Raw genomic sequence first — 23058 nt, 5'->3', positions numbered from 1 at the left:
AAAAAGCATGCTTCATACGCTTCCGGTTTACATGTCACACGCAGTTATATTATTAGTTACGTAAGAAAATTACATTTATAACTTAAGATAGCAAAATGTTGCCATCATTAATGCGAGTTACATCCGAAGGATGTTTAAAATACATATGTCGATCTGCTCCACAAATTCAACGTCAACTTCAGATATCAGCAAGCAGTAATCGATCTGCAATTCCAGGTAAATATTGTTTTATAGCTAGGCTAGGCCCTAGTTAGGCTAGGCCTAAATAAAAGTAAACAGGGAGGAGTGACCAAGGAATCGAGGTGCCCCATCCATGCCTAGCTAGCCTACCGAACTGTGTCCATTGAACCAGTAGACGTGTAGAGACTGAGACTCCAATAGGAAAAATCACAGCAATAGTACAGTAATTTAGTATGTAAAACCCATGGGCCATATAGCCTGCAATATTTATGAAATTATTTAAAATAATTATTTTATAAACATTTTACAAAATCTTTTGAGATTCAAACAACAAATTAATTAAACTGTTTGTAAGCCCAGTCTTTCACAAGATTACAATTTAAGAATTATTGGTTTTTTTTTCAGAAGAGAAAAGTTCAGAACATGATGGAATTCAAGGAAAACCACTGTATCTTGATTTTCAAGCAACAACACCAATGGTTGGTAGTGAATGTTGATTAGTGAAACGGAGAGTTCTCTAGGCCTAATTTAATAGTATACAACAAAATCCAGCAAGCAATCTGACCTCAACAAAACCCAATAAACTAGACTTGCCTGAGTTCTCAAAAAGGGGCTTGTGGGCCTAATCTTGCTTTTTCATATGAAGAGAGAGCTGCAAATTGACAATAAATTAAATATGTGTAAAATAGGGGGTAATGTCCTCAAAACCCATGAGCTTCCACAGACATTGGACTCCTAAGTACGAGAGCCCTATGCTCTATCTGGCCCGCAAGATTATTTGTAATATTACAATCAAGACCACAATAAATAGTGCAAATATAAGAATGCATCAAATATTAAAGTCCTTTATAAATGACCAGCAAAGAATTAAAAACTTGCATACATACAGTATTTTTACCAGACTACTTTATTTCAGGATCCTAGAGTCCTGGATGCCATGATGCCATACACTGTAGGTTACTATGGAAACCCACATTCAAGAACTCATGCATATGGTTGGGAGACAGAAGAGGCAGTAGAGAAAGCCAGAGAAGTAATGTTATAATTATATTATTAATATTACTCATAATTAAATAAAAGAATTAATCGGACCATCTAATTTCTTTGCAACATTGCACTACCATACTGAAGCTCCCACCTCTTAAGCACTGTCTACACAATCAAACTAGTTTTACAAAAAAGTGCCCAAATATGGTAGTGATATGACATCATCGTGTCCATAGATGGGCACATCACATTTTTTGTCACATAACGTTTGAAAGAGCTTTAAACACAGAGTTTAAAGTGAGGTCCAAAATCCAATTCCCTTTTTTAAAAAAAAAAAAAGGTTATAATACTGTTCTCCAGTCAAACAGTAACAGCACCATTACCACTGATGGTAAATTACAGATTTTAAATAACTTGTTCCTATATTTTTACAGCAAGTGGCACGCCTTATTAATGCTGATCCAAAAGAAATCATTTTCACAAGTGGCGCAACAGAATCGAACAACATTGCAGTCAAGGTGAAAATAATTTAAAATGTTGATTTTCCGTTTAAAAAAAGCATTTGGCTGGAGTGTAGTCTGAATTGGGTTGTAGTATACATATACCACCTTGCAAATTGAACTCAGAATTGCTGGCAGTGGGCCTATTTCAACTAATGCACAGGTGTACAGCATCAACCCTATGAAGGGCATCTTGTGCCAAAGAACACCCTGCAAAGCCTGTTTCTGGTATCCCACAAGCACATTAGTGCCCCACCCTGCTAGGGTGTAATACTGCCTCTGTCTCAGACCTTCCCAAGGGCCAAGGTAAGCAATAAATGCTCATTTGTAACCCCTATTGCAAGCATCCAGCCATATGCATTTACAGGTAGTTTTACCAGTATTCTTATAACAGTGATTTATTTTAGAATTGCAGAGTATTGGTGTTGTAAAGTAACTACCTTTAATCATCATTTACTTACCCAATAATTTACATAAGCTATTCATAATCTATGAATTTGCATATTAAACGATATAAATATTTTGCTATTGTTATATTTAGGTGCATTATTCAGGTGTATTTGTTTTTTCATGTTTATATTTGCATAATATATGAATATTCATTACCCTTTTTCTCTGTTTTGTACAGGGAGTGGGAAGGTTCTACAAAAGCAAGAAGAAACATGTTATTACATCACAGATTGTAAGAATCATAATTATTATTAACGTATGTTAAATTGGTATGAAAAACTGTTTAGGGAACAAGGAGTATTAATGGGTACTTTTTTAAGGTACAAATTTAATAATGATCTACCAAATTCCATGAGATTCTAGATCTTCTAAAAATGTAATGAAATTTGTTTTATGATTTTTTTTTCAGGAACATAAGTGTGTGTTAGATTCTTGTAGGCAATTAGAGGGAGAAGGGTTTGAGGTCACTTACCTACCAGTGCAGACAAATGGACTCATTGATCTCAAGGTTGGACACTCTTAGTATCTAGAGGCAATCTAACAACAGGATTCTGAGCTCCGGAGATCAAAGGGTTTATCTATGGCTGCGACACAATCAGTTCCACACCCCTTAACAGACACTGCGTTCCACAGGGAATATGTACTTAAATCCCAACAGTACTGTACTGGCGCAGCCAGACATAAGATCAAAGCACTGTTACAAATTCTTATCTTGGCAAGACAAGCTCAGTGCCCTGTTAGATTGCCTTGGTCTCTGACACTCTTAGTGATGAAAAATAAATTGAACATAACCAGCAAATGATGAATAATGCTTTGACATAATAGAGTCTGCAGAACATTTTCATATAGCATTACACTCAACCATAACTCAACAAAAGAATTAGTTTCATTAGCTGATTTGACTTCTCTTTTTTTTTGCAGGACCTAGAAGCAGCAATCCGACCTGATACTGTCTTGGTATCAATAATGTTTGTGAATAATGAAATTGGTGTAAAACAACGGATAGCAGAGATAGGTACATATATATTACTCTTCTATATACCCCATTAGATTTTGTTCATATTATGACTAAAACCTTCCCTTAAGCTCTTTCTACACTATCAAACTTTTTTTTTTTGTCACATAAAGTTTGATAGTGTAGACAGAGCTTAACAGATGCTCGGTGTATAATAAATGTAAAACTATAATATTCCATTTTTCTTGACATTTGTTGTAAAAATTCTGATTTTATTTATTTACAGGAAAAATATGCAGAGAAAATAAAGTGTTCTTCCATACTGATGCAGCGCAGGCAGTTGGCAAAGTGCCAGTAGATGTAAATGATATGAACATTGATCTGATGTCTATTAGTGGTCATAAGTTGTATGGACCAAAAGGTAAATTGGCTTTTTGATTGGTCAATTGATTATGTCATCTATCAGTAAAATCTATTGATCCCAAATTGAGAAATTTGCTAAGAACCTAATCAGTGTTGGCGTTACCATGTTCAGTATCAGTATATATCTTTATTCATCCCTCATAGGGCAATTAACAATGTTAATGTTATATTGTGATGAATTATGTTGTACTAATGTTTATAGAGAGCATTGTATCACTGGTAGCTTTTGCAATTTCCGTAATTTTGTTTTCTCTGATTTGAAATGATTTTTATAGGCATTGGTGCCCTGTATATTCGTCGAAGGCCGAGAGTTCGAGTGGAGCCAATTCAGAGCGGTGGTGGTCAGGAAAGGGGGATGCGTAGTGGTACGCTACCAGCACCACTAGCTGTAGGCCTAGGAACTGCTTGTCAAGTAGCAGAGGAAGAAATGGAGGTATGTTATAATTATTTCATTGAATGTTGGGTAGGTCTCCTTAAGTTTTTGATGGTCAGGAACCTGGGAATACAGATTTCTTCATTAGTACTTGGAGTATGCCTTAAACTCTGTTTACACTATCAACCTAGTTTGACAAAAAAAGTGTGGCGTGTCCAAATATGGTGGTGATATACCCAAATATGGTAGTGATATGACGACATCATGTCCATATATAGCCACATCACATTTTTTTTCACATAAAGTTTGATTTTTTAAGAACAAATCAAGGTTTTTGGGTTGTACAGTGGTTTTAATGAAAAAGGCAGATTCAACACATTACATTAACAGCCATTATCAATATGTAGCACTTTAAGAATGTCTAAACTATTCTTGTTGTTTTTCCACAGTATGACCACAAGCGAATATCATTTTTATCGGATCGTCTTCTAAGCCAGATCAATGAAAAGCTAACGCATGTCATTCGTAATGGTGACCCACAAGAAACGTACCCGGGTTGTTTGAATCTGTCGTTTGCATACGTTGAAGGCGAGAGTCTCTTGATGGCTCTGAAGAACATCGCGTTGTCATCGGGAAGTGCTTGCACATCGGCCAGTTTGGAACCATCTTACGTGCTAAGGGCTGTAGGAGCAGAAGAAGACTTGGCTCACTCTTCTATCAGGTATGCATCTTTATCTCATTGATTATCACTATCATTTTCCCTTTTCAACACAAACATGTACATGAACCATCAACTGCATAGTAGCATAGCGTACCTGAGAGGCTAGGTGGTACAGCGAGTTAAAAACTGATTATTTTTAATAAAATATTGCAAAATGTAAATTTTCTCTTTTTTAAATGGTCGGTACTAAAAAAAAATAGCTGAACCTATTTTTCCTGATCTTTTGGGTTGGTCAGTCTTTAGTAACGTAAATTAAGCTCTGTCTACACTATTAAACTAGTTGGAGGAAAAAAGTGTGATGTGCCCAAATATGGTAGAGATATGCCTAAATATGGTAGTTATAAGACAGTGTAGACAGAGTTTTAGAAAATGATTCTTGAACCTGTGTACTGCCATCATAGGTATATTCAGTTGTATCGATGTCACAAAATATTCCTCTCGTTTGTTAGGTTTGGTATTGGGAGATTTACAACAGAAGAGGAAGTGGATTACACCGCTGAACAGTGTATCAAGCATGTCAACACTTTGCGTCAAATGAGGTATGTATGAACATACTAATGGTTAGGACATCTGCATATCAAGCAGAAGGTTCTGGGTTCGAATATCGGTTGGGGTAACTTTTCTCATTCTCACAGATTTCCTCATCTTATTGTTTCAAATTTATTAATACATTTTCGGTATATCACCGGGTAGTTTAGAATTTGTTCTGTGCCTGTGGTGTTTATAATATATATGTGTGAACAGTGTGATATAAACTGTTGTTGTAAGTTGTAACTTAACATCAGTGTTTTGGCATACAGGCCTCTGTTTGTTTATTTACAGGCGGGCCTTAATTTTTATCCTTCCTCAGAAAAGATGAAAAGTGACATGTTCCTAGGGAAGGAACATTTAGATTTATTGATAATTTTACATTGGTTTTTTTTTTCAGTCCTCTTTGGGAGATGATTCAAGAAGGAATTGACATTAAAGAGATAAAGTGGACACAACACTGAGAAGAACAAGATATATTCTACTATTTCATTGTTTACACACATTGGATTGAGTAGAACTACAGCAGCGGGGCAGACACTAGGCCTTCCCATGGCTACTTGAATGAGTACACAAAAGTTCAGTCTACACCATGTGATGTGGCCATAAATAGACATGATGATGTCATATCACTACCCTATTTGGGCACATCACAAAATAGTTTGATAGTGTAGACAGAGCTTAACACTTTCTAACCAGTCCTGTAGGTCTTTATACTTTCAAATAAACTAATACTGTATTATACACACTGTATGATAAAACATTGTTTTTTTTTAGAAATATGATTAAGTTGTAGCAAGAGCACATTTTCATGTCTGTAAGTGTAAAGTTATGATTAGTTGCACTGTTACCAGGGTTTATTATCTGACATTTCATATAATGTAGTGTTTCATGTAGTTTCAAACTACTGTATACAATTATGTTTATATGTATAAAAAGTTGTTTTGTAAGACGGCATCAATTCATGGATGCAATGTATTTAAGGAAGAGAGATTCTTATGTTAAAATAAAAGAACACTATCAAATTAATGTATATTTAATATATAAAGTTATATTCTTTTTTATATTTTTCATTTATTTGATCGATATAACAATCATTGTTTTTTCAAGTCCGTTTGCATTCCTAACTGCCGTTTCTTATTTATAATATTGAGTTTTTTTTTCTTCTTTTTTTTGTGTCTGCATATCGCCTGACGACAAATCGCAGTCACAATTCTTGTAGGAACTAGATTTCATCAGGTAGCAAGCTATGCGCCACCAAAAGTTTCATCTGGAATGTACCATCTATCTAGACTTGCTTCGGAGTCTCTCCGAGTTATTTTTTTATGTTGTAATACTTTACGAGTACCGCTCAAGTATAAAATGACATGCCAAGTGTGCAAAAATATTTTACTTTTAAGAGCATTAAACCAAATTGCAGTCTAGAGCATAGCCTACAATGTATTCCGCATTAGCAATGCACAGTAGGCTATATACAGACTCATACTCATAGCCATACTGGCCTCTTGAAATACAGTACTTCCTGATTTTGTGCATATTCTTTCATTCAAAATTTATCTGGATGGTTCTTCAATTCTGTCATCAGTCTAGCCTCAACTAATGGCAAGAACTCTCCCACTGCAGGTAAGTTACAGCTCACAAATACTTGTTTTCCAGTTTTCTTTGCTAAAATAAAAAAGAAAATCATTAAACTTCCTACATCTGATATACTATTTAATAGAATTATTGAGAAAATAATGTGTAATTGAAATAAGGATATTTCAGTACCTAATCTTTGAGCTATTGAGTTGGCAGACAAGTCTGCCATATCCCCCAGTAGTGTTGTTGTAGATGCTGTATTTTTTTCCTACAAAAATGAAATTGGTAGCAGTAAGAATTGAATATACAAGGCAGTACGCTTGTAAATTCCATTATTATGCACAGTATAAAAATAATGATTAAAACTCTGTAGACAGGAAGTGAGAATCAAAAAAGGTAACTGTATATATATCCAGTGAACTTACAAATTTTGAGTTCATTGCTACAGATAAATTGGTTAATTCATGTGGAACCGTTCCAATCCATACTAAGAAACTTTCATGTAACTGAAGAACATAAAAGTGCACACATTTTTCAAACATTGTTGTGCTAAAACGGTGTTCATTCAGTTGACAAGTAGCATTTGTACCAACATTACCAGACATGATTTCCTACAAAATTAAAAAGAAATAAGTTTAATGTTTATAGGCCTAGTTTGCCCTTTGCATAAAATAAAAATACTAAACTAGGCCTACCTATATAGATATAGGCATCCTAGCCTAACAAACATGGATAGGCATATAGGCCGGTATAATGCCTAGCTAGGCTAGGCCTAGAGTGGGTTTTTCCTCAATATAATTTCAGTTAGGACATTTGGACAATCCATTAGCTACACTACTGCCGAGCGAGGATAACATGAATGATCATGCATGCCTAACTAGGCCTAGGAGCTAGTTAGTAGAGGCTATAGCCTAGGCCTAGCTAGGGTTGTAAGCTAGCTTGATGCCTAGGCCTACCCAGGCCTAGCTAGGACCTAGCCTAGGCCTAATTAGTAAAAATAAGGCTAGCATGGGCCTACCAGATGCTTAAATTATTATTTTTAATACTACTATGGATCTAATATTCCCATCCAATGTTTTCCCAAAAAATAACTAGGCATAGGCCTATAAAATAACACCTAAAATAACTCTCCTACTGTAGGTAGCAAGCCAAAAACAAAAAATATCGGTTTTTTTACCATGAGCAAAGATAGTGTAGCCACTACACTATACACTATCATGCCATGCATGCCATGAGGGACATCAATTTATGAAGTGAGCCCCCAATATCAATGTCTCCTCGCCGCGCGCCCCTGCTGCTGGCTGCCGCAAAAATGTGATCCAATCATCATGCATTATCCCGCCCGTGGCCGGCCCAACACAACTTCTCCTTCCCACCTCTCGCGATCTCCAATCTCGTACTTGTGATTGGCGGAGCCATCTGCAATCTGACATGACGTCACATTGCGCGCGATATTTTGGGGAACTTTTTGAATGATTCAACCAATCAAATACTAGTATTAGACCGGGCGTTTCAATAAAATTTGAAATTCGCATCATCGTTCACCGCCATAATTCTCAGTTCGAAAGCAGGCAGCCAAGGAAAACGTCCGTTTGGGCAACAAGATAAATTTAGGCTAGATTAATCAAGGTTAGGCCTAGGCTATTTTAATGTCAATCTTTAATAGTATATCAAGTATATTATATAGAAGAATAATAATTTATCCTATTTTGACTAGAGCTAGGCTAAGCTTTTTAGTTTAAATTTTAAAAATAGGCCTAGCCTATCCATACACCGGTTGTTCTTTTCGTTGTGGATTCAGACAGATTTGACAGATTTTGTGTTATTAATGGAAGATGCTCACCCCGCCCCCATACCCCCCCCCCCCCCCCCGCCCGGGGTGTGATGTGAATTTTTAGCCTAATATTATTTAATGGAGGTTAGGCCTAGGCCTAGGAATTTAAGATTGCCGAGACGTAGGCCTAGGCCTATCTCCTTTATTATAATTTTAAATTCAAATTCATTTTTGATGTTTCAGAAATTTGCAACATGTGGTCTTGTCTGACCTTTGAATGACTCATCCAGCAGCGTGTGTGTAGCCTAGGCGGATTAATATGTATTGCTAGTCACTGAGACTCATTAGTATTCACATTTCTCACTATAAAGACTGAGCCCTAGTTACCAAACATTCACTTGCAGGCTTTCCACCACATAGTGACTGATCTCTTTACAAATAATTACAATATTTTTATATTTTGTACAGTAAAACAAGAAAACATTCATCATGAGGGAAATTGTTCACATTCAAGCTGGTCAGTGCGGAAACCAAATTGGTGCCAAGGTATGTCTAGGCCTAGTACTAATTGCTAAAAAAAATGTTAATTATTTGATTTTTTATTGATTTAGTACTATAATAAACAATAATATTTTATGTATGGGTATCATTGAATTTTATTTTTTTATACAATTTGATTGTAATGTACAACCAATCCTGATTATTACAAGTGACAAGTCCTGATTTACTGTATTTTTCCGATATGCTATTTGCAGTTTATTGGATTATTGATTTTTTTTTAATCCTTATGAATCAAAATACACCTGGCCATCTGGAACAAATGATTTATAATTTGTTTAAATAATTTACTAACATTGTTTTTATATTAATATTTTTCAATTTTTACTTTCAGTTCTGGGAAGTCATTTCAGATGAACACGGTATCGACCCAACTGGTACATACCATGGAGACTCTGATCTTCAACTTGAAAGAATCAACGTCTACTACAACGAGGCCACTGGTGGAAAGTATGTCCCACGTGCTGTACTTGTTGATCTTGAGCCTGGTACAATGGACTCTGTGAGGTCTGGCCCATTCGGACAAATCTTCAGACCAGATAACTTTGTATTTGGACAGAGCGGAGCTGGAAACAACTGGGCTAAGGGACATTACACAGAAGGAGCTGAACTTGTAGACTCCGTCCTGGATGTTGTACGAAAAGAAGCAGAAAGCTGCGATTGTCTTCAGGTATGTTTAAATAAAAGGTTGTCTGTATTTTAGATTTTTAAGTTATTCAGTAATAAACCCAAAACATTTATCCTTATGAATAAATACTTTTAAATCTATTACTTTTTTATTTATAGGGATTCCAACTTACACATTCCCTTGGTGGTGGTACCGGATCAGGTATGGGAACACTCCTCATCAGTAAGATCCGTGAAGAATACCCAGACAGAATCATGAACACATTCAGCGTTGTCCCATCACCTAAAGTATCAGACACTGTTGTTGAACCATACAATGCCACCTTATCTGTTCACCAGCTGGTTGAAAACACTGATGAAACATATTGTATTGACAATGAAGCCCTCTATGACATCTGTTTCCGCACATTGAAATTGACCACACCAACATACGGTGACTTAAACCATCTTGTATCTGCTACCATGAGCGGTGTCACCACTTGCTTGAGGTTCCCAGGTCAATTGAATGCTGATCTGCGAAAATTGGCAGTCAATATGGTTCCATTCCCACGTCTGCATTTCTTCATGCCCGGATTCGCACCACTGACCAGCCGTGGTAGCCAGCAATACCGTGCACTCACCGTCCCAGAATTGACACAACAGATGTTTGATGCCAAGAACATGATGGCTGCCTGTGATCCACGTCACGGCCGATACCTCACGGTTGCAGCAATCTTCCGTGGACGCATGTCCATGAAGGAGGTTGACGAGCAGATGCTTAACGTACAAAACAAGAACAGCAGCTACTTCGTAGAATGGATCCCCAACAACGTAAAGACTGCTGTCTGCGACATTCCACCAAGAGGCCTCAAGATGTCTGCCACCTTCATTGGTAACAGCACAGCCATCCAAGAGTTATTCAAGAGAATCTCTGAGCAGTTCACCGCTATGTTCAGGCGAAAGGCTTTCTTGCATTGGTACACTGGTGAAGGCATGGACGAGATGGAATTCACAGAAGCAGAAAGCAACATGAACGATCTTGTGTCTGAATACCAACAATACCAAGATGCCACCGCAGAAGAGGAAGGTGAATTTGAGGAGGAAGAGGAAGGCGAAGAAGAGGCATAAAAGTACTTTTGAACATTTTCCACCACTTTACCGTTTTCACAATTAATGGATTTTCATGTTTATAAAAATGTTTTTTTTCAATAGAATCATTTTGATACAGCGCAATACTGAAACAACCATTAATAATTAATTATACATACCACATTCATTTGCAATATGAAAACTAAATCTACATGGAATTCAATAAACAATGAATTGAGCAAATGCATGTTTCTTTGTTTTCATTCTATATTACGCCGACTACTAAAAGTTATTCAATGTACAGTAGTATACTAGTGCAGGTATACCTATGATGTTACATAGGTATACCTGTACAGTATACTACATGTATTTTTTTTCTCAGAACTTTTCATTTTTAGCGAGTACTGTTTTAATATATAAAGTACAATACAATTTCTATATACAATTGGCCTTCAAATTAAAATAATAAAATTGTTTACTACTGTACTACAAATGTAGAATGCTTTTTGAATCGGCCGGAAAGTTGGTGGTTGTGGGAAGAAAGCAGCTTTGTTGTACTGTTTTTTTTTTAAAGAGTGTAATTGATGGCAACATTTTTTTTTATATTCGACTATATTCAACATTAGGAATGAAATGAACCTGTAAAACAATACCTGATACAATAGGAGAAACAAGATTATACGATCCAAAAGTACAGAGTACATAATTCACACTAGGACGATAAATATATAAGCATGCATTTTGTTTACATAAAACAAAAGAAATTAGAAAGTTCTGTCTTTGATAAAAATAACGGGGACGTGTTAAAATATCGTTTCATCAAAGACAGCATAAATTTATTCTATAGTTCTAGAATGAAAATATGAAAAATGCATATTTGTCTATCGTCAATCGTTAAAATGGGCCTTAGTTCCTGCATTTTTACGTACTACAGTATGACCGAAAAAGTTACACACCGTACTACTATGTACAGTACCACACTAAAATGAAACCAGTTTAGATTTATTAAGAGTATCAAACAAACAAATTGTCCATGGATATGATACTCTCTCTAAAGGCTTAATAAATCTAAACTGGTTTCATTTTGGTATCATACAGCAGATGCGGAGATCAAAGGGTTTATCTGTGGCTGCGACACGATCAGAGAGAATATGTACAGAATGTTGGTATTTGTCGCAGCCAGACATAAGATAAATACAAAGGACTGTAAGTGTAAAGCTATGTCTACACTATCAAGCTAGTTTAGTGTGATGTACCCAAATATGGTAGTGATATACCCAAATATGGTAGGTGATATGACATCACCATGTCCATAATGGACACATCACATTTTTTTGTCACATAAAGTTTGATAGTGTAGACCATGGAGTTATTATAACTCCATGTAGTTATTATAACTCCATGCAAGACTGTATTGTATGTGTAGACAGAGCTTTACGAGTTCCTATCTACGAGTTCAGTGTTGAATGTAGATCGTGGAGGTATAACTCCATGGTCATTCCAGCTTCTATTCGTCTCTCTATAGCATAATCAACACCTACTATACCTAAGCAGAGATATGATGCGCGTCCGTCTTTTTACAATGATTGACATTTGCTTGTTTTGAAGATGACGTCATCATGAACCGACGTTACCATGGGCGAGTGACAACAAACACGAAAGTGGAAATCATTACATAACACAACTAGGCCTACGTATTCGATTTATTATACTGTACTACTGCACCTGCAATACAGCAGTACAACCGTAACTCAACTAATTCCTTTCCACTCCAATTTATTAATTGTTTAAAAAACAATGCCTACACAACAGCCACGTATCAGTCAGAGTGAATGGTTGTTTTCAGAATGTATTATTATAAATAATATTTAATTCATACGAAATGAAAGAACTTGCCTCTGTTAAAAATCGTCAATCATCAACATATATATATTTATATATTTATCTAATAATACAAAATTAGGAACTCCAAAAAACAACAGACTTCATAATATAATAATGAAGATTTTTTTTATGTTTTCTCTAGCACATACTTTTAACAAGTTTAAAACATAAAAGTAGTATTGATTTTATAAATTATTTTAAGATGAATCCAAATAATGTAAATAATAAAATAAATTACAAAGAACCATCAACCAATAATAGTTTAAATTGACATTTAAAATAAAGAACAGTTATGTGATAAACGTCGCGAGGTTTTTGAAAATACACTATCCTATTTTATAAAACCATTTACATGAATTGTTTTCTTGAAGGAGATGCATGGTTGTTGGTTACAATGTGTATACCTAGCAACCGAAGTTCTCTAAGTCGAAGTACCCACGATGTGTGCTTAAGTTTACACATCCGCAAGTAATCCGACTTGTTTGTTTCCCGCCGTTATCGTTGCTAAGAGCTAAATAGGGATCGTCTCAAAATCTCTAACACAAAATTGCAGTATTTTTAATTAAATCACATTTTAAAACATATTTCAATACTTAAATATTATTCTTTAAAGTTATTTTATAAAGAAATACACCTAAAACTACAACAAAATAGTCGTAAAATGTAGTTTAAAAGATGTATACATTTTTTTAAATGTAGGATTGTTAAGAAGATCCGCGTAAAAGAAAGTAGTTCTTGCCCTTTAATCGGTCGCTGGCAGAAGGGAAAAGGCTATCGAATGTTCTGGTAATATAAGTAGCAGGGTTGCCATTGGGTAATCATTCCGTGCCAAGCCAGACAGGAGAAACACATTTGCATTACATTTTGTTACTAAATTATAAATTATTTCAAATAACCATGCGTGAAATCGTACATATGCAAGCTGGCCAATGTGGCAACCAAATCGGAGCTAAGGTATGGTTCTAATTTTTGTTCTTTGTTAAATGTTTAACCACCATTTCATTTTAATGTCAACACCATTTTGCACTTTACTTTGTTCTTTCATGTTCTTTTCTCAAATTTCGAAATGTTGATTACAGTAGGCTGGCCCTATTTCAAAATGTTGTTTATGGTCAAGGGAGGTATGCTTAACAGCACTGATAAAAATGAAAAATATTTAAATGAAATTTGAATTGTAAATACGGAATAATCTGAATGAACTTTAACTGCTGAACTGAATTTAAAATTTTAAAATATCTATTTATTATCTTATCATGCATGATGTGCCATGGCCTATTTACTGTACCGTACTTTTGATGTTACTTAAAGATATTTCAGAGTATAATAAAGATCGTTACTCCATTGTCTGCTTCGTCCAATTTGAAAATTACCCGCGTCTCCATAGTAGCCGTGTATGACGTCATCTTTATAACGGTTTTAAAATGTGTGTGTATTCAAGTATTATATCGCCGATGCGATACACGTTCGATTTCCACCATTGAAAATGTGTGCGAATTACTTTTTTACTTTAATCAACCGGAAAAACTGTGATTAGTATACTGTACTTTAAAAATGTTTTTTAAATATAAATCTTTAGAGGCATACCTTTAACTATCACGTGGTGTTTATAATGCGTTCGTGCCTATTTTGATACCATGACGACAATTGTTAGGCATTGTTTGCTTGAAAGAGAAAATCAATATTAGGCCTACAACAAATAATGGCAATTGAAAACAAAATCGATTTCAGTCATTGTTGAAAGAAAGAATATTTACCTTTCGCATTCCGTGGTGGTATTCCGGGGGTTGTCAGCCAACATCGTCATCATTGCATTCCAACTACAGTTAATTAGACTATTTCTTTGGCTGATCGATTAATTAATAGAAATAATTTGAACTGTCTCTATTCACTTCCATGTATCTACACCATAGTATGTCTCTTTAAAGTTTCGGCCATTTTTATTTTCTTCTCTTCATAGATTTTAACGCATAATATTTTTCTCTCCCCAGTTCTGGGAAGTGATCTCTGATGAACACGGTATCGACCCCACCGGTACATACCATGGAGACTCTGATCTTCAACTTGAAAGGATCAACGTCTACTACAACGAGGCCACTGGTGGAAAGTATGTGCCACGTGCTGTACTTGTTGATCTTGAACCTGGTACAATGGACTCTGTGAGGTCTGGCCCATTCGGACAAATCTTTAGACCAGATAACTTTGTATTTGGACAGAGCGGGGCTGGAAACAACTGGGCTAAGGGGCATTACACAGAAGGAGCTGAACTTGTAGACTCCGTCTTAGATGTTGTACGCAAAGAAGCAGAAAGCTGTGATTGCTTACAAGGATTCCAACTTACACATTCCCTTGGTGGTGGCACCGGATCAGGTATGGGAACACTCCTCATCAGTAAGATCCGTGAGGAATACCCAGACAGAATCATGAACACATTCAGCGTTGTCCCATCACCAAAAGTATCAGACACTGTTGTTGAACCATACAATGCCACCTTATCTGTTCACCAGCTGGTTGAAAACACTGATGAAACATATTGTATTGACAATGAAGCCCTCTACGACATCTGTTTCCGCACATTGAAATTGACCACACCAACATACGGTGACTTAAACCATCTTGTATCTGCTACCATGAGCGGTGTCACCACTTGCTTGAGGTTCCCAGGTCAATTGAATGCTGATTTGCGAAAATTGGCAGTCAACATGGTTCCATTCCCACGTCTGCATTTCTTCATGCCCGGATTCGCACCATTGACCAGCCGTGGTAGCCAGCAATACCGTGCACTCACCGTCCCAGAATTGACACAACAGATGTTTGATGCCAAGAACATGATGGCTGCCTGTGATCCACGTCACGGCCGATACCTCACGGTTGCAGCAATCTTCCGTGGACGCATGTCCATGAAGGAGGTTGACGAACAGATGCTCAACGTACAAAACAAGAACAGCAGCTACTTCGTAGAATGGATCCCCAACAACGTAAAGACCGCTGTCTGCGACATTCCACCAAGAGGCCTCAAGATGTCTGCCACATTCATTGGTAACAGCACAGCTATCCAAGAATTGTTCAAGAGAGTTTCTGAGCAGTTCACCGCTATGTTCAGGCGAAAGGCTTTCTTGCATTGGTACACTGGTGAAGGCATGGACGAGATGGAATTCACAGAAGCAGAAAGCAACATGAACGATCTTGTGTCTGAATACCAACAATACCAAGATGCCACCGCAGAAGAGGAAGGTGAATTTGAGGAGGAAGAGGAAGGCGAAGAAGAGGCATAAATGAACTTTTAATAACCTTGCACAAAAAAATCTTTCAATTCTTAATAATCCGTTTTGTCTCTCGTAAACAATTTTAATCAAATGTACGTATTCTTAATATTAATATAAAGTATTTATTTGTTTGCAGAGATAATTTCCAAATTACCGTACTTAAACCAACTACAGTAGTAAAAACATTTTCACTGTAACAATCATGAGTTTATCTGAACAGAATATATGAAATAAATTTTGTACTCGACAACAATAACTATTTCGTTTTATTCATGATTTATCTGTTTGATGTCAGTAGACTAGTGAAATTTATGACATAGTTATGAGAGGCCGTCAGTACATACAGTACAGGCTAGGACCAAACGACTAATAACGATTGACGTGACGACGACCATGTTGGTAATGATACCAAACAAGGACAGGGGGATAAAATGACGATCACAACGTTAATTGATTGAATCAATGATGACATCATCGATTTAGTATGACGATCAGCGTTGAGATGCCATGTCGAACAGATTTGAATAAAGACAAATGTTGCTTACTTTGCATACAGACGAAATGTAAATATTGTATGACAGGACAGTGTCTTTGACCTAAAGCCTTGTCTACACTATCAAACTTTATGTGACAAAAAATGTGATGTGCTCATATATGGACACTATGTCATATCACTACCATATTTGGGCACATCACTACCATATATGGGCACATCACATTTTTTTTACACATAAAGTTTGATAGTGTAGACAAGGCTTTAAATACCGTTCTCTCTCCTCTAAAGCGTCTTTCACACCGGTTCCGGCGCTGGCAATCACAGGTGTGAAAGACCCTTTACACCCTGTACTGCCCTTAAACAATAGACCTATATTTTATACAAAACATTCAGGTATTGTTATATAGAAATAACAAAAATCATTAGGCCTCTCAGACATGACAATGTGGAAGCAAAGGCAAGCATCTAAACAATATGAAATCAAAAATAACATTTATGTAGGCCTACTGTACTTCCTTTTAAGATTTAAACAATAATGGAATAAATAAGAAATAACATCTTCTATTATAAGTGAATACAATTTACTGAAAATACTTAAATATTTTTTGAATTAAGTTAAATACTTAATATTTAAAGAACATATTTCACTTATGGTTTGGTGAATACGGCCATAGGACCCTAAAGAAAAATGACATGGTAAATACACAAATAAAAGGTTGACACTGCCCTTGAATTTTGAATTATACATTGAAAAGCCTGATATACATTAAAATGCAAGCATTTTAATACAATTTAACTATAATAATTGCATCACTGTACATAAAAAAGAAACGAGTAAAGATACCGACAAAGAAAAAAAAGTCCCTTTAGTTATAGGCCTACATGGACCTATAATTATTATAGGTCCATGGTTATACGTGAATTTATTTTAACCAATACACTTTATACACTGCCATGTATTAAATAATCAATTTGAAGAAAGTCCATTTTTATTTGTTTAAAAACATCGGTTCATGCAAAACAGTCTATCAATTCTATTTTAGTATTACGCGCAAGCGCACAGCTTTTTTCTCCTATTGGCCGATACACTGTGACGTCGTTCGTTCTCACACGTTCATTGGCCAAGAGTCTGCTGCTCTCTACGGCTTCCCAAACATCAAAACGAGGACAACGTGACTAAATTTTCAGACGGCGAATGTATTTTGTTGGTGCAATACATACATTTTAATTCTTCCTTAAATTGTCAAAATATTCAAAAATCATGCGTGAAATCGTTCATATGCAAGCGGGTCAATGTGGCAACCAAATTGGAGCAAAGGTAAAGTTAAACATTTGTTTTTATATGCTTTCTTTTTGAAAGCTAGCCTAGTTGTAGTCAACACAAAACAGGACGAGACTTTTCCCGCTCTGTCTGTTCTTGTTTGTTGTAATTGTGGTGTCGGGTGTGGTTTGAACATGTGATGGCTGCCGACGTTCATATACCAATAATGGCGCAAAATTTGCAAATCACACTAGGCCTAGTTGTGTGTCCAGCCTAGGTAGTAGCAAGCATACACACTGACTAAATTCCGCATCTCGCACCACTGGCTGAGTATAGGCCCTCTAGTATGTTTGTAGATTCTCGCTTTGGGTAAATTAATGTAAAAAAGCTATTTTTAAAAAAATTTGTTAGATATTATAAATTATCTTTTACAATTTCTTTATTGCATATTTTTGTACAAACAGTATTTTTTTTATTCTATTTTTAGGAATGCATATTTTATGTTCTGTTTGGCGTTGTAAAATTCAAACTAAATTATTTTGATAAAATCATTTTCTATCAATAAAAATTATTTTTACTTTCAGTTTTGGGAAGTCATTTCAGATGAACACGGTATCGACCCCACCGGTACATACCATGGAGACTCTGATCTTCAACTTGAAAGGATCAACGTCTACTACAACGAGGCCACTGGTGGAAAGTATGTGCCACGTGCTGTACTTGTTGATCTTGAGCCTGGTACAATGGACTCTGTGAGGTCTGGCCCATTCGGACAGATCTTTAGACCAGATAACTTTGTATTTGGACAGAGTGGGGCTGGAAACAACTGGGCTAAGGGGCATTACACAGAAGGAGCTGAACTTGTAGACTCCGTCTTAGATGTTGTACGCAAAGAAGCAGAAAGCTGTGATTGCTTACAAGGATTCCAACTTACACATTCCCTTGGTGGTGGTACCGGATCTGGTATGGGAACACTCCTCATCAGTAAGATCCGTGAAGAATACCCAGACAGAATCATGAACACATTCAGCGTTGTCCCATCACCAAAAGTATCAGACACTGTTGTTGAACCATACAATGCCACCTTATCTGTTCACCAGCTGGTTGAAAACACTGATGAAACATATTGTATTGACAATGAAGCCCTCTACGACATCTGTTTCCGCACATTGAAATTGACCACACCAACATATGGTGACTTAAACCATCTTGTATCTGCTACCATGAGCGGTGTCACCACTTGCTTGAGGTTCCCAGGTCAATTGAATGCCGATTTGCGAAAATTGGCAGTCAACATGGTTCCATTCCCACGTCTGCATTTCTTCATGCCCGGATTCGCACCACTGACCAGCCGTGGTAGCCAGCAATACCGTGCACTCACCGTCCCTGAATTGACACAACAGATGTTTGATGCCAAGAACATGATGGCTGCCTGTGATCCACGTCACGGCCGATACCTCACGGTTGCAGCAATCTTCCGTGGACGCATGTCCATGAAGGAGGTTGACGAACAGATGCTTAACATTCAAAACAAAAACAGCAGCTACTTCGTAGAATGGATCCCCAACAACGTGAAGACTGCTGTCTGCGACATTCCACCAAGAGGCCTCAAGATGTCTGCCACCTTCATTGGTAACAGCACAGCCATCCAAGAGTTATTCAAGAGGATCTCTGAGCAGTTCACCGCTATGTTCAGACGAAAGGCTTTCTTGCATTGGTACACTGGTGAAGGTATGGACGAGATGGAATTCACAGAAGCAGAAAGCAACATGAACGATCTTGTGTCTGAATACCAACAATACCAAGATGCCACCGCAGAAGAGGAAGGTGAATTTGAGGAGGAAGAGGAAGATGAACAAGAAGCTTAACTAAATTTTTAGAATGACTTATCTGCTTATGTGTCCATAATAGTTAAAATATGGAAAATTGAAATATGGAAAATTGAAATAAACGACTATTAAATAGTAAAATACTCTACTTCTTTTGTACTATTGAATTTGAGATTGATTGTGTGTGAATAAGTTGCTTTAGATTTCACTGACACTACAGGACATAAAGACCGTTATATTAAGGGCATCTAGGAAACTCGCATCTAGGTAACTGATATTTTATACCAGAGATCCTAGTTTTCTAGATACCCATTGATTTCTAAACACCATCTAACTAATGCTAGTGTTGTACAAGTATGATTAACTTTTGACTTTACAAAGACCGACTCCATTCACTAAGCCTCAATGAGACGACTTTATAAACATGTAATTGAGTAAGTTGCTGTTGAATTTGTAAGAAAAGAAACTGGAGGTACATCAGTGTTCTCCAGCAAGATTTGCAGTATCAAATTGGCTCCAACCGGAATTAAAAATGGTGTAAGAAAATTATACATAAAACTAGTGGTAGGTTAGCCATTAAAGATGTATTGTCCCTCTGAAAAAATAATTCTTAACATTTTGTTTAATATGCCATTTTAATGTAACATAATACTTATCCACTTTGATCAAAAACAAAATGTATTTACCTGAAAAAACTGTAATTTAAAGCAAAAAATGGTCAAATTGGCTGCCAGTCAATTGGTTTTTGGTTGAATTTAACCATTTTGTCATTTTATAAGTAAAATTTTTTTTTTCTATGGAAGTGATTATCTTTATTAAAACTACAAAATAACCTATCTAAAGTTTGATTTATTTAATTTTTTTTTTCATGTTTTTGGGGGACAATACATCTTTAAAAACATTGATCAAGTGCAAATGAAGGCTATATTTTGTCAATTGGATAGAAAAAGCATAATGTTACTTGACTTTTTTGTATCTAATACTGGATATTACAGTAGTTGCATCTTAGTACTGTTTATCAATAATTTGCATAATGTCCTCAGATCACAAAATCACTCAATTGATGTTACAATAGAATATGGTTAGTCAGTAATTTACTTTTTTGCGGGCTATTGGAAAATTACATTGCAGACAGTAGACAATGAAATTAGCTACGAGTGCTAATTTTGTAACAAAATAAATTATACAGTATTAATATTAGCCTGGTTGCAATTTGTTTTCTATATCAGGGTTTCCGCAAATTGGTTATTGGCTACATTCAGGGGAATGTTCTAATTCGTGTTTCCAAACAACCAACCTCCCTCAATTAACATATTTACAATTATAAAAAAAATAATCCTCCATAGTGTTTGAAATCTCTTCCGACCTAATTTTGGTTGAATAAGAAATGGAAAACCAGAAATCTGTGTATACCCTAGGCTGGCTGGCGGTGGATGAAATGAGCTGCTGGGGGTCCCCGGAAATTGGACTTGTAACAAAAAAAAATTTCAGGCTTGGCCTAAAAAGTGGGTCTTTTCTCCTGTAGACTATAATAGGGACTTTACGAAACACGACGGGAAGCCACAGGGCGGTGCTCATGAATAATTTATGCATGAGCTTTAACAAAGTGGGCGGAGCTTAGCGATAAAGTTGCCATTTTCCTGTTTTCGGAGAACGAATAGAAATAATGTACATATAACCTTAAATATACAGTTCAAATTACACTTAAACGTGGAAATTTCAAAACTCTAAATAATATTTGAACTTTTAATTTAATTGTTTAACGATATAACATTTTTATTGGGTTAAAATGGCTGTGTTAAAAGCAATACATTCTGTGCGGTGTTTGAATGCGAGGCTTCTAGCTAGGAAGGCCTATGCTGTTCCACCAGAGCCAAGCGATTCAGAAGGGCACCTACGCCACGAGACAGGAGAGGGAGAGAGATACTGTCGGTCGTCGTCTTCACGCAAGGGTGCATAACTAATAAAACTGTACATGATTTTACTCTCTTGCGAACACAGCATATTAGTCGTCTTCCCCTAACCGTCATGTTTTGTAAAATCCCTAAAGTACTACTAGTACATTAACAACCAAAATACATACTACATTACGACATCTTTCAACACAAATAATTACCAAGCTCTTTTATTCATTCAACACAATTCAAATTATTTAACAGGGTATTATTATCATTTACTTTATTGGATTCATTGAATTTAATGAAACTAATTTGTATTCTTGGTATGCCATTCAATCTAGTGAAAAAGTCCTAACAGGTTGAAAGTAGTTCCAAGAAGACCATGGTATGAACAGTCACAGCAAATCCTCTAAACCTCCCCGGGATACCTTCTTCTCAATTACAATATACTTCTGTTATTCACAGCAATCATGAAGTGGTTTCTGAAACAAAAAATAAAGATTCTTAAATACAGTATTGTAAAGTCCTTTATTACAATGCAAGCAATGCAAGCATTTCATTTTATTCGTCCACAAGTCGAGTAGCAGTCTAGCTAGGTTATTTTCATATAGTTGACATCTAGGAACGCTATTTTATGAACTTTCTACCACAACTTTTAACCTGTGGCACTCATACACACTCAAACTCAGAATGAATTAAATACATTCAGTATACATTTTATATGGTTACATACTTTCTACTGGTTTTCCTTTTTCTAACTTTACAGCTTTGATCAACGATTCTTCTTGTTTCATTGCGGCATCTCTAAATTCAGGTTTTAAGGCTCGTCTGACATAGCTAGCACAAAGATTGGAATACCTAATATAGCTGCAGATAATAATTGAAAACAACTATACATTAATAGTTAATCAAAATTTGTAAATGTAAACAAAAAAATGAAATAATGTTTTATTTTTTTTTTACTTTTTTCATTTTGGATATTTGTCGTGACTCTAAACTGATATCATTGTAAACAAAATCAATTATGCCATCCACCAGCACACTTACGATAGGCCTAGTTAGTATAGTATATAGAATTGTAGGTCTTAATAAATATAGGTTAGTTATATGTAGATAGATAGTCTTATAAATATAATTATATTATAGATAAGTAAATATAAATAAACTTACTTATAAATTATTAACTAGTTAGGCCTACTACTACTACTCTAGGCCTATATGAATAGAAATAAAGTAAGTTATGCATTGTTATATTATATATGATGGAGAAATTTAGGCCTAGTATTTAGTGTACATGCTAAGCACCACCATCTAACTTACTCCGCCCGGCTCTGTACAAATCCTGTACATGTGTGACTCGCTCGACTGTGTGTGTGTGTAGCCAGGCAGGCCTAGCTAGACAAACTGCACGAGAGAGGCTAACATAAATATTAGGTTCTATACAATATAAACTAGCTTACGTTAGACCTGCTTGTCTCCATGCTGCAACCATCTTGAGATATATGTTATAAACAGTTTAATTTGTTCACAATTTTACACAAATTTATTAATTTTTCTGAGACGGGAATATGGAAGTCGTCGAAGAGATCGAGGTCAGGCTGATCTTGATGACCTACACACATCTATTTTAAAACGTGTATAAAATATATTGAAACAAACTTAATTTATTTAAAATCAATAAAACAATATATTTTTTAAATAATGA

General features: G+C 35.9%; 6 protein-coding genes across 7 annotated transcripts; 4 read left to right on the top strand and 2 right to left on the bottom strand.

Annotated features, from left to right (window-relative positions):
• The first annotated feature begins 39 nt into the window (after window positions 1-39).
• Window positions 40-6146, top strand: LOC144850667 (cysteine desulfurase-like). Its single transcript, XM_078708032.1, has 12 exons — window positions 40-216; window positions 586-659; window positions 1097-1213; window positions 1602-1685; window positions 2296-2349; window positions 2527-2625; window positions 3039-3132; window positions 3359-3493; window positions 3771-3928; window positions 4318-4589; window positions 5039-5128; window positions 5518-6146. The coding sequence occupies exons 1-12, from the start codon at window positions 96-98 to the stop codon at window positions 5579-5581; spliced, it is 1362 nt and encodes a 453-aa protein (XP_078564158.1). The 5' UTR covers window positions 40-95; the 3' UTR covers window positions 5582-6146.
• Window positions 6147-6464: 318 nt separating this feature from the next.
• On the bottom strand, window positions 6465-8058 carry LOC144850688 (proteasome assembly chaperone 4-like). Of its 2 annotated transcripts, none has more exons than XM_078708065.1 (4): window positions 7926-8058; window positions 7121-7306; window positions 6885-6963; window positions 6465-6782 (listed from the first exon to the last, which is right to left on the bottom strand). In XM_078708065.1, exons 1-4 carry the CDS (start codon window positions 7935-7937, stop codon window positions 6664-6666), a joined length of 396 nt encoding a protein of 131 aa, XP_078564191.1. In that variant the 5' UTR covers window positions 7938-8058; the 3' UTR covers window positions 6465-6663. The 2 variants fall into 2 exon arrangements, with proteins under 2 accessions (XP_078564191.1, XP_078564190.1); XM_078708064.1 differs by having other exon boundaries at window positions 7873-7992.
• Window positions 8059-8191: 133 nt separating this feature from the next.
• Window positions 8192-10965, top strand: LOC144850668 (tubulin beta chain-like). The gene is made up of 4 exons (XM_078708033.1): window positions 8192-8324; window positions 8938-9015; window positions 9362-9697; window positions 9814-10965. Exons 2-4 carry the CDS (start codon window positions 8959-8961, stop codon window positions 10759-10761), a joined length of 1341 nt encoding a protein of 446 aa, XP_078564159.1. The 5' UTR covers window positions 8192-8324; window positions 8938-8958; the 3' UTR covers window positions 10762-10965.
• A 2434-nt stretch (window positions 10966-13399) lies between these two features.
• Window positions 13400-16125, top strand: LOC144850644 (tubulin beta chain). Its single transcript, XM_078707987.1, has 2 exons — window positions 13400-13560; window positions 14595-16125. The coding sequence occupies exons 1-2, from the start codon at window positions 13504-13506 to the stop codon at window positions 15876-15878; spliced, it is 1341 nt and encodes a 446-aa protein (XP_078564113.1). The 5' UTR covers window positions 13400-13503; the 3' UTR covers window positions 15879-16125.
• A 1397-nt stretch (window positions 16126-17522) lies between these two features.
• Window positions 17523-19596, top strand: LOC144850633 (tubulin beta chain-like). The gene is made up of 2 exons (XM_078707970.1): window positions 17523-17683; window positions 18211-19596. Exons 1-2 carry the CDS (start codon window positions 17627-17629, stop codon window positions 19492-19494), a joined length of 1341 nt encoding a protein of 446 aa, XP_078564096.1. The 5' UTR covers window positions 17523-17626; the 3' UTR covers window positions 19495-19596.
• A 1968-nt stretch (window positions 19597-21564) lies between these two features.
• On the bottom strand, window positions 21565-22961 carry LOC144850295 (ATP synthase F(1) complex subunit epsilon, mitochondrial-like). Its single transcript, XM_078707542.1, has 3 exons — window positions 22814-22961; window positions 22087-22220; window positions 21565-21835 (listed from the first exon to the last, which is right to left on the bottom strand). Exons 1-3 carry the CDS (start codon window positions 22843-22845, stop codon window positions 21822-21824), a joined length of 180 nt encoding a protein of 59 aa, XP_078563668.1. The 5' UTR covers window positions 22846-22961; the 3' UTR covers window positions 21565-21821.
• Between the last annotated feature and the right edge of the window lie 97 nt (window positions 22962-23058).

The sequence above is a fragment of the Antedon bifida genome, chromosome 8, assembly GCF_963402885.1.
Source record: "Antedon bifida chromosome 8, ecAntBifi1.1, whole genome shotgun sequence".
NCBI lineage: Eukaryota > Metazoa > Echinodermata > Crinoidea > Comatulida > Antedonidae > Antedon > Antedon bifida.
This window is presented reverse-complemented; position numbering and strand designations above follow the sequence as displayed.